The following is a 12,510-nucleotide window of genomic DNA, read 5'->3' on the forward strand; positions in this document are numbered from 1 at the left end:
TATTATTATTATTATTATTATTATTATTATTATTATTATTATTATTACTATTATTATTATTATTATTTTTATATTATATTATATTATATTATCTTATCTATTATATAAAAATAAGTCCGGTTTTCCTCCCTGACGCTATAACTCCAGAACGCACGAACCGATTTCCACGGTTTTGCATTCGTTGGAAAGGTCTTGGGCTCCGTGAGGTTTATAGCAAAGAAAATTCTGGAAAATTCAGGAAAAATTCAACAGAAAAGTGGGGAAATCGTTTTTCACATACAGCGCCATCTATTATACATAGCATGTACTTCAAACCAATAGCAACGGTGCGTGATAAAGTGTGTGATAGATAGTCATTATTCTCTGCTCAGTTAATTTCATTTAAGCTCAGTGTAAATTATGTGGATCGTGCATTTGAAGTTAAATTCAACACTCTGTCCATAGTCCAAAATGCCTAGAGAACGACGTGCGAACATCGGCCGCCGCACAAGACATGCAAGCCAGCAACAAGTCTATTCAAGGAACTTAAGAGAAGAAAGAAAAAATATAATAAGAGAAAATGACCGATTGAGACATCGCGTGAGCACACGAAGATCATTGGCATCATACAATCGCTTGGCATTCCAATATGATCCCACTGCGAACTACAGTGATGATGAAAATTTGGATATTGGACGAATGACGACTATATGCCGATATTGCAATGCGGTAAAGTTCAAAAGAGAAACGGTTGGATTGTGCTGCGCAAGTGGAAAAGTCAAACTGGATCCATTACTTACACCACCACAGCCACTGAAAACATTGTTTGATGGAAGTGATCCCGATTCCAGCCATTTTCTTCAAGCTTTGGAGCTAATATCATTCGAGAAGGCGGCTTCATGCCGACTTGCAAGGTAAAAGATACAACACACATAACCAACACATAATTGCAACACATAACAACTTCATATACACCACACACTACACCATCACACGATTTACAATGTATTCATGAACAAATTTTAATGATTATTTGCAATTACAGATACAAGGTCAAATATATCATTTGCATGGTTCAATGGTGCCAACACCAGATGAACCGCATCAATTTCTGCAAATATATTTCATTTCGTCGATGGTGAATCAGCTGAACGTGCGGTGCAATATACAGGGAGCACAACAGTTAAAGAGACGAATTATTGAACAGTTGCAAGCATTTTTTCACGCTAATAATGCTGTGGTTAATTTGTTCAAAACAGCATTGGAACGAATGCCATCGGATACGCACAAATTTGTCATAAGAGCGGATTGTACTCCAACAGGTGAACATGTGCGAAGATTCAATGCACCCACCGTTAATGATGTTGCTGCAATTATTGTTGGCGATGAATTTAATGAATTTATAATGAATTTATTACTGTTGTGAAATGAAATAAATATTTTCCTTTTCAAATATATAACAAAAAAAATTTTTTTCTTTATCTTTTAATCACCAAACGAAATGTTACATAAAACGAATCTGGTGGCGAAACGGAGTTCGCCGGGTCTGTATTGAATCGAGTTATTTTCCAACAATAAAATTTCGCAAGAATTCTGAAATAGCATTATTATGTTTGCAGACATATAATATATTTCCAAATGTTAATGAAACAAATAATTGTATTCAAATAATTGTACCGAAACCCAATCCTATTTTAGACATTGTCACAATTTTTTTTCTAGTAAAATTTATTAAAATAATGAACATTATTTAAAACCAGATATTACTTACCCTCCTACTAATTTCTCTATGGGTCCTACTGTTTCTAAAATGAGGTGTGTTATTAATTGTAATTGAAAGATAGATTTCACAATTGAAAACAGTCTTGCAAGTATATTAGGATTCAAAAATAAAATATATGGAAAAAGATATTACTTGTCAGGATTTATATCTGAGATAAATATAAATATTAATGTTGTATTAATTCTATAAAAGTCTTGTGTAATATAGCAAATGGATTAGTGTCAAGAGTGTTATAACCAAAAGATGATAGGAAAGAAAGATATTGTCAGCTACGAAGAAGAGAAGGACAGTTAAAAATGATGTAGTTGAAATAACAAATAAAATCCTCGTGGGTTCTAGTACATAGAGGAAAGGAACTAAAGGAAAGCCTGAAAGCATGGTGAGGAAGTAGGTTCTGTCCTTATAACTTACTTAAAATAAAGTTTTGATAACTATGCATATTTCTTACGACAATGTCACGAACTGGAGGTATAGTTGCACGATATATATATATGGTGTGATAAAAAAATAACAGGATTTTAATTAAATCTTTATTAAAACAATAATATTATAATAATATATAACAATATTATTTTAACTACACATAATGTTCTTCAAAGTTATCTGCCTAAGAAGCAATACACCGATGCTATCTTCTTTTCACCTTTTGAAAACACTTATAGTAAACATTTAAGGGAACATCTTTAAGATGAATTGTGATTTTATTAACTTTGTAAATAGGATGAATTTTTAATTCGAAACCGATGGTACTTAAAAAATATAATAATACTTCAGGCTAAAAATGTATATATATTTATACATTGTTTTTCTGATTGTTTTCCGTATTTTGTTTAATGTCATCAATTATTTTTAAACGACGTCCTTGAATGTTGATTTCAACTTAGAAAACAAAATTAAAATTACATGAAGCAGGTCAGATGAGTCTGTGAATGTGTAACGACTCAAGTTTGATATTTGGCTTAAAACTAACGAATAAGCAATGAGATGTGGACTGGGGAACAGTCTTGATGCAGCATCTAAGAACTAGTTTTCAAACTTTCTGCCCTTTTTTTCCTAACTTTTTCACTTAATCCTTTTATTACTTCGAAATAAAAAAACCTGTTTACCATTTGATCTTGAGGTACCCATTCGCGATGAACTGTCCCATAAAAATTAAAAAATGTGATAAATATAACTTTCACATTTGATCATACTTGCCTTGCTCTTTTTGGTCTTAAAGAGTTTGTTGACTTCAACCGTGATGTTTTAAGCTTTGTCTCAATATCATATTCATAATTATTGTTTCATCGATTGTTATGATATTTTTTAGAAAATTTAGATCAATTTAATATAAGATTAGACTCTAACTGGTACATCGAATTTTCTCAGTAATTTAAATATAGAAAAATACAAAACACAAAGTTGTTTTTCTATGTAATATAATAAATTCTTAGTTTTAGTAGTTTAGTCATATGTGGCATATTACACTTGATCGAGTTAGTTTATTGGTTTTGTTCATCAGAAACGAGGGATGTATGTCGCTGAGAAGTCTGAAAAATGGTCACGGCTGCCGACCATGATTCCGTCTCGTGCGAGTAGTAAGAAAACGTATTAAAATCACGTATCGACGAATGTCCCATTATGCCCGTCTGTCCGCAAAAATCGATCAGATATGATATTTGTTTCCGAACGAATAGACAATCGAACACTAATTTGGACGTTGACCGTTTAATCCGAATATCCGCCGGTCTTCACGTATTTGTAGAGTCATGCGAACCGGCGTACGTAAAATGTTCAAGATATTTTTCGAGTGATTAGAAATTGAAATTATTTTACTAAAAGTCTTAAACGTTTAGCGAAACGTTGTCTCGGTGATCACAGTACAATGGTACAGTTAAACTCGTTTTGCGAAATCAAAGGTCTCCGAAATGAAACAATCAATTAATAACGAATCGTAACCGAGACAGAAAAGCAATCAGAAAATCGTAATATACGATGTGCATTTCTTTCCACGTGTAAAAAATCATTATCACACGTGTAATTTATTTCAATTACATTTTATCGTTACGCGTTCTTAGTTTTTGCATTTGTTCGTTGTTAATATTTGAATGATGGTAATGTAATGTAATGTAATGATAAAACGACAGTGTGAATGCAAAAACCGTGGGCGAAGAAGACCAATTACACAATACATTATACTGCGCTTCGCAATCGATGTTCAATCGGTAGCCTCGTGTGTCAATTAACAGTATTGTTTTGGACACGGGTGAAATTAAAACGTGACTTTGGCGATCGAAACCGTGAAATCTACAGCCAAGATTATCGTATTAGTATAGCTCGTTGGACGGGTTCCAATTTCTCCTAATGAATTAAATCCCATGATTAATGCGTTTATACAGGTCTGGTAGTGGTTTAAAAAGGTCGGAAGTGTTTTTATTTTTAAAATACAAAAAAAAAAAAAGAAGAAGAAGGATTTCACAAAAACAAAGTCAATATTTTACCACCCAGCTCCAAACAGTCATTTTGAGTATTCCAAAACGTTGTATTGCGAAAAAAATAATAATCATTTTGCTGAAACAACGAAAAACGACGACTTTCGAATGTCAACAGTGCAATAACCTGACGACGGAATTGAACAAATTCCAACCGGATTGAACGTTATAAAACCTTTCTAATAGACATCTAGAATTCAAGTTTTTAATCATTCAATGTAAGGAAATTTTAAGATGAATATTTTCAATTAAGAACAAATGACAAAAGCTTTTTGGTATTTTTTCAGTGCAATAAACTACCATAAAACTTCCATCTGTTTTATTCAAAAGTAAAACAAATAGATAATTATACGTTTTCTATTTAGTATGTGCGCAATAAATTTATCATCACTGTAAAATAACCATAAAAATACTTTCAAGAAGAGATTTAGAAAATAGTTCACATGTAAACAGTTTTCTTTCAAATATATTGTAATCACATCATATTATATTTAATATTTTTGACAAACATACATTTGAATTCATTTTTCGAATGGTATCCAGTTTCTTGATTATTTTTATTTGGAATCTTCGCATTAATTTTTACTTACAGCGTTTTATAGAAAATTTGCGATAGAAGATTGTTGATAATTTAAGAAAAAACTTTACTCTAACAATGCGACCGTAAATACAATACATAATGCAATGTATAATATCACGTGTACACTTGTCAAATCGCTTTTCGTGTCTACAGGCATTCAAACGTTTAACTACATTCTTGTTTAGATATTATTGTTACTTGGACTGATCGATTAATGCGCTGGTATCGTTTGATAATTTCTAATATTTTGTCGGAACACGCGTGATCCGGTTCGCAAAAATCACAACAGCTTGCGTGTACTCGAGCACAACACTTAATAGCATATAGTAGTTAGGTACTAGGTCCAGGAAAAAAATTGTGCCATACGCCATTAAACGCAGTTACAAATCATTCGAGATTCGCATCGTTAACCGCATATTATTATTACGTTAACAGCAAAAGCGCTAGGTTTCGAAAATGCCATGAGGGGCTCAATATATTATAATCACATGTACAATTTTTCCTAATGCTTACCATATATTTCATATTTTTACTTTTCTTAAATTTTTCGTCAAACAATTACAAAAATATTGTTATTTGTTGTTTTGTACGTTCAAACATTTTAATAGTGTTAACATCATAGAAAATCACAAGTAAAATTGTTGGTAATATTCAAATCAAACAAGTCCTTAATATTTGTGGTTTTTTTTTTTAACCTAATCGGATCCACTTACAATCGACTTTTTTGTAGTTCTTTTTTAACACCTGTCTGTGTTTTGAAAGTTACGCTTGTGTTTATTTGATTTTTCATCAACACCCAAAAACATAAACCTATGTAAATCAAATTTATATTAATAGTACAATATATTATAAAAGATTAATAGTAAAGGTGGGTCAAACTGTTCGAAGTTCAAATGTCGAACCAAGTTTTAAAAAAACCCAATCGAACCGAACACTCGAACAAAAATTTGAAAATCAATATAGTTCGATCCCAACAAAAAAACCCTATTTAGGATTAAACAAATTGAAAACATAAAAATTAATTTTTGGGTATGCTAAGTATAAAATTTAAAAAATATGAGAAAATCGATCTAAAAAAGATTTTACGACGAATTCAAATCAGTTTTTAAAATCCTTATCGCCTTAATAGATCGATCGGTACGTTGGAAATAGAAAATCCCTAAATCCCTATATTGCGTGTTTGAAAGGAAAAGAAAAAAAAAAATCATGGTTTGGAATCTCCTTAGAATTAAAAAATATTGAACCAACAGTAGATCCATTAAAATGGTGGAAAGAAAATCATCGAACATGTCTTCACTTGCTACCGGTAATTTTAAATTTTTTGGGTACATTACGTGCATCAATTTGTAGTGAACAACTATTTTCTGGAAGTGGCTTAATAGTAACCTTAAAAAGAACACGACTATCTTCCCTATTAGTGAAATATCTTGTATTTTTACATAATAATATTGTTTAATAATTAATAATTAACTTTTTGTTTTATAATTACTTGTGTAACTATTTACCATTTAGTGTCTATTTAATTAAATATAATAAGGGGTGCACAGGTGCATGGGTACATGGAACCCTTTTCGACAGTGTACCTGACATTAAAATATAAATGTGCTAAGCAATATATAAATATATACATATATATATATCTATACTCTTTATATACATATATATATATATATATATATATATATATATATATATATACTCTTTATATACATATATGTTTTCGCGTCGTGGGTGTACTGTGTTTGTTTTCCGCACACATGAAATTGTACACCTATGATGCGCCCGACCGTGTTCGATACGTACAACGTATTATATTTTCCGATGTATTTTCGGAATTCTGCCATTATATTGTAACGCGAAAGACGGATGGTGTGTGTATTTTTATCCGTTATTGTCGTTTTATGTGCGGTATAAGCTGCGAGGAGTTTATTTTGCAAACGTATAGGTGATGTCATCGTAAAAGTTTTCGTTCACGTTCGTGTGTCGAAATAAAATCCATTTTGGTGTAAAACGACGCGTTGGCGACTGTGAATTGTGTGACAATATTCTCTGAGAATAAGTTAGACTTTTCCGTTTAAACGTTCACGGTACTTGCCGAAGTTTCATTATTTACGAAGTCGAGGGAGGGGAGGGAGATAACTTTGGTGCGTACAATGTAATCACACGTACACGTGTTGAAGGTGAATTGAATAATTTCAAAATGTGATCCGTTACAACCGGATTGGATTTCAAGTTTTAAGATGGTTTACGAATATTGCGGAACTAGCGAAACATTCCTTTTTGTACGATTCGATGAACCCGTTCGGACAGTTCTCAACGATTAAAAATCTCCAAATGTTTCCTTTCGTTTGCAAATAATTTACAGGAAAATCTAGGTTCTAACAGCATCTCTGGTTCCGCGTCGAGATTATCGTTCGTGCGTCACCTCTGTCCTCGTCTGAATTCTGTTTGAATTTGACTCGGTCGGTGACTCATGCTTGCGTTCACCTCCGAGACAAATTATTGCTTAAAAGTCACTGCTCGCGACTACCGAGATTTCACCCAGTTATTCCTACGGCCGGGTGACGACGAACGTCGTTTTCATTGATTATCGACTGTGCCCGTCGCTGTGCTAATACCGTTACGAAACCGCCGGAGGCGAATATAATGCGAAATGGAATTTCTACCGTAAGCATAAAATACGAATTATTATGATGATATTTCAAGTAAAACCCATATCGAACGGGCACTCGTCGTAACCATACGGTTCAATACCGAAGCGCAGTATTTGTGCGAAAAATCAAACTCTCGTAACGTACTCGTAGCGGTTACATGAGTTTTCCGATTTGAACTTACGCGAAAGCGACACGTTTCGTATTTCACTCTAGCGAGAATGTAAATGTACTTCGCTTTTCCGTTCCGCACTCGTGGTGAAACATTAACGGTCGTAGTAATGGCACCGGCGCCATTATTACAATGGATCGAATAATAGGCGTGAATAGGAAATTCAATAGGGAAGTTTCAGCCCTACTATTTTTAACCAAAAGTTATAAGTCGAGGCTTTGTGCTCATACCTTTAAATTATCTAAAATAATCAATAAAACTATTATTATTAGTTATGATCACTAAAGCTTTAATGTTGCAAGATAAAAGTTTAATTGAATAATAAAAACAAAATCGCAAAAAATAATAATACATTTATACGATAAAGACGGTAATAATCCGAGGGGCTGAATTCACATTTGTGAGCTTAGCCCCCAAGCCTCGTTCTATTGGCGCCTTTGATTCGTATCCAGTCATTTCTCCGTGCCTTAAACGTTCGCGAATAGAACTATTCGCATTCGTACTGGGTTATTAGGTTTTTTCTTTCTCCCACGGAATGTAATGTATCGCGGTAAGGGTCGTGATAACATTTCATTTACTCAAAGAATCGTTTTCGTCGCACGTGTCGAACAAAGTTTTGCGGACACTAACAGGTGCGACCCAAGGAAGAGAGCAAAACGGGCAGTCCCCCCATATCAATTTTTAAAACAATTATGTTTAATAAAACATTATTATGTTTACAAAATAATAATGATCGAGAATAAAATTTTTTCATAAAATTAATGAAAAAAAAGTAACAATAATAGATAATGAGAAATAATAGTACTAACTATGGTTATAGATGGATAACTGTAATCATGGTACTGGCTATAACGTGCACAATGCATACCTCGTACTATAGATATTCCATAGAGTAATAGTATGATGAGTAAATCTTTATTTTTCATAGTTTATTCAAGTTTTTAAAAGAATATTTGCCGTATTAACAATGATATATATTAGTTAAACTTTCGCCTGATTGCTCGCTTTTTACTTCATGCTTTTTGGATTAAAAACTCGGTTAAGGAAACAAATGGGACAAAATAGATAGACGGTTAACGCATGTTCACATACGCATGTTAACATGTTCACATGTTCACACATAAATGCAGACGGTCGATCGATTTGCTAAAAATAACGGAAAAACCGATTTTAATCGTGTTGTACAGTTAATCGTACCTACTTATTCATTTATCGTTGGTATCATTGTAGTATCAGATGTCGAAATCGTTTCGGTCCCTACCCATAGGTGGACATTTGGTTGAATTTTTGAGGGGCTATAATAATTCTATGTACTCGTAAAATGACCCGCAGGGGCTTCACCCCCATACCCCCTTCCCATGCACAAGTAAAACTTATTACCATTAAAAATATAGATAAATTTAAATTGTATTAAAAAAACACTATATAACGTATATTTAAAAATAATTAATATTTTATTTTAATGACAAATAACTATTTGTATTAGCAAAGATACTCAAAATATCATCATTTTTTATATTATTCGATATATCTTTTTCAATATATAGTATTGAATGATTGCTGAACCTACCTTGAACCAACAATGTCCATAACCAAGTTTTTATTTTTTTCATTGCACTAAAACTTCTTTCGCAAGTAGCCAAACTATGTAATTGGTATTGTTAATGCTATTGTAAACAGTTTTTTATTAATTTTTATTTTACGATTTTAGAAAAAAAAAAAATGAACAGATAATTATAAATAAAAATATAAAAACAACGAATACAATTTCTAACAAAGTTTCAATTTTGAGGGGGGGGAGGCTATTAAAATATTTGGGAGGTCTAAGCCCCCCCCCAAGTCCCCCTAATATCCGCCTGTGTCCCTACCCACGTCGAAAACCGTCTAGGGACGCGCTTAGACAATGAGGTCCGCGCGCACGGAACATAAAACTAGCGGAACGCAACAGGGTTCTTGGCATCTCCGAGTTCAAACGTAGCACTCGTGTTTTCTTTTTTCCGAATCCCATACAGTCCAAAGCGCGACTACGATGGTCGAACAGAGTTTTATTTTTGTTTTCAGCGGTGTTCGGGCTCAGGTTTTGTGCCCGTGGTACGTGGACGCGCGTGTACCGAACGCACGTCGCGGTGACGAGGACGTTCGCGTGGGGCCGGCCGGGATATCCGGACGTGCGTGACGTATGTGTAGCGCGCGCGAGCGGAACGCAACGGGACTCCGGTCGGTCCGCGGGGAAAGGTGTGCTGGTCGCGGCCGCCGCGACCGATCACGTGCGCGCGCGTCGGTGTCGTGTCGGCGAAAGTACGTCCGGCTGCGGACGACCGCGGCCAGCAGACAGCCACCGGGGCGGTGGGGAAGGGGCGGGGGGAGCTACCGAGGACCGTCGACGGTAGGCCGGCCGGTTTTCTAGGTCGAAGAATGCGGCACGAAGACCTTCGGAGGTCGTTCACTCACACCGTTTCGCCAACACTTTCCGACGAGCCGAGAAGAACGCGAAAATCGCGATTCCCGCGCGCGGTTACCGTCCGTGAACCCGACGGCCAGGGCTCGATCAAATGGGACAACGGGGGCGGGGAGGGCTACAGCGCATAAAAGTGTACACCCGTAAAATAATATTTTACATTAGGCATACGCCGAAAATCGAAAATCTGCTGATGGGTATGCGTACCAATACGCCCATAGCCTTTAACGACATTTTCTTTTCGTAATTCTCATAACTCGTAACTTATGAACAAAGCAATCGTATTCGTTTTACAGAAACAATAAAACGCAAATACCACGTGAAACGTGTATTTATTGTCAGTTTATAACTTGTGTATGGTGTACTACTAATGTTTCATCGGTGTCCGTAATCGGTAACGTAATTTCAGAAAGCATATTTATGAATTATAATTGGTAATGCTTATTTATATTTTATTAGTTGATAAATTTATTGATGTTTTAAACATTCTTTTATATTTATTTTATTTATATTACCTAGTAATTAAGTCAATTTTGCAAAAACAACCGTCTCCAAATCTGTTTTACTGATGGTTATAAATATTTTTCCATAGCGATTTCTTTTATGTTTCAATTGTTAATCGTTTTCTGTTATGTTATTCGATATTAATTTTAATTGTTTTTCGTTTATGTTTTGTTATCCGTTTACAATCGTATATCGTTTACCGATATGTTATCTGTTATTGATTTCAATCGTTTTTTGAATAGTTTAACATTATACTCATAACGTTATAAAAACGTTTTGGTGCCCTGGTTTAACCTCTTCATGCACGACTTTTTATACTAAATTTATTTTAATCAATATTTATTACAAATAACTAAATCTGAAAAAAAAAATTGTTTTTTTGTAAAAGGGCCTCACTAAAAGTAATCATCCCCTCTTATCATGGCTATAATCTGGTCCTACCGACGGGAACCGTAGCGATTTTTACCTTTTATTTCACCCTATCTTTCATCTCGAAACACCATAACGTCCGAGGAGAATATTTCTCCTGAAATCGTTAACCGTTTCGTATCCGAACGTACCGATAATAATAATTATTGTTTGTAAGATGCGTTCAACCTTCGGACGAGTGAAGTGAACGGTGTAGCGATGTGGACTTCCTCGCAAAACGTTGAAGCATCGCCAAGTTTCTAAACGTCATAACAGTTTTGCCCTTACAAATGCGACCAGATATCGATGTTAGACTATAAATATTTGGACGTTTCGGGAAAAATATTCACCTCCAACGTGTAATATCAAATCAATTGTATTATTTTTGGATTTACAAAAGCAGTAAAATTACGTACGGTTATTGGCGGTGAAAACATAAAAAAAAAAATAAGTTATTTTTTTATTTTTAAAGCCCATCGGTCAACCGAAAAAATGAACGAAAGTTTTACTTTTGATAAAACCATCCAGTACAACACGGCAATCATAATAACCGTAATCGTTGCAGGGGCGTATTTTAGGGGAGGACGAAAGGGCAACCCCTCTGAATCCGTATTTAAGAAATCGATTATATGTGAGATACACATTTCAATTTTTTTTATTGTGGATCATTTTATAACGAATTCAAATTACGCGTGACTGTGAATACTGAATTGGGCTTTTTGTCGGATCCATATTTAGTGAAAAATCAAATAAAATATAAGCGTAACCTTAAGAGATTTAAATATTACCAAACATTTTACTTATAAGTTTTGAGCCTGAATTAAAGAAAAATTTGAGTCACCCCCCCCCCCCCCCCCATGGGAGAAGTAAGTTTAAATACGCCCCTTAATCATAGCAGTTTAACCCGTTTTCGCACGTCGACCACGGTCGCCGCCTACGTAACAATTGTTATTGAAATCGAATTTTTCCGGTACGACCCCGCGTGGATGACGTCATTTCTAAGATTACGGTTGTTTGGATCCTGCAACGGGGACGCATCGCACAGCACGCAGTTACGACGAGGATCGTATAAAAATCGATTTTAAAATAATTCGTTGGACCGTGTAAACGCACCATGATATTATATAGTTGTAATTTATTACACCACGCTTGTCTTCTACTGCAATTCATGTTTCTAACCCGTACCCGTAGTGCCTACGCACCATGCGACCGTGATGTATCGCAACGATGGGTGGCTTCGTTCACTGTACAGAATCGATTGCCGGACGGATATAAAAATAAATAGTAATCGCTACGTGCGCAACTTATATCACCGATAGTGATATGTTATTATCGGTTTCCGATTTCGCTAACAGTATTTTTTTTATTTTTTTTTAATACAAACCGCGAAATCTGGTTAGCTTTGGAAACGTTGTTGGAATATAGGAGTTGTAAATCTAGGAATCTTCTAGTGTACAGTTATTACAATAGACGATCCACGTGGCCTTCGTTCTGTGGTTTAGAT

At 34.7% G+C, this 12,510-nt stretch overlaps 1 protein-coding gene across 1 annotated transcript; it reads left to right on the forward strand.

Moving 5' to 3' along the window:
* Positions 1 to 114: 114 nt before the first annotated feature.
* LOC112685404 lies at positions 115 to 1,358 on the forward strand. The gene is made up of 2 exons (XM_025557271.1): positions 115 to 893; positions 1,025 to 1,358. Exons 1-2 carry the CDS (start codon positions 451 to 453, stop codon positions 1,119 to 1,121), a joined length of 540 nt encoding a protein of 179 aa, XP_025413056.1. The 5' UTR covers positions 115 to 450; the 3' UTR covers positions 1,122 to 1,358.
* The last annotated feature ends 11,152 nt before the right edge of the window (positions 1,359 to 12,510 follow it).

Source organism: Sipha flava, unplaced genomic scaffold (assembly GCF_003268045.1).
Source record: "Sipha flava isolate LNK unplaced genomic scaffold, YSA_version1 275_pilon_pilon, whole genome shotgun sequence".
NCBI lineage: Eukaryota > Metazoa > Arthropoda > Insecta > Hemiptera > Aphididae > Sipha > Sipha flava.

Coding starts and splice junctions, on each gene's coding strand:
- LOC112685404 (XM_025557271.1), top strand. CDS start 451: ATGCCTAGAGAACGACGTGCGAACATCGGCCGCCGCACAAGACATGCA. Junction 894..1,024: donor GCTTCATGCCGACTTGCAAG/GTAAAAGATACA, acceptor TTGCAATTACAG/ATACAAGGTCAAATATATCA.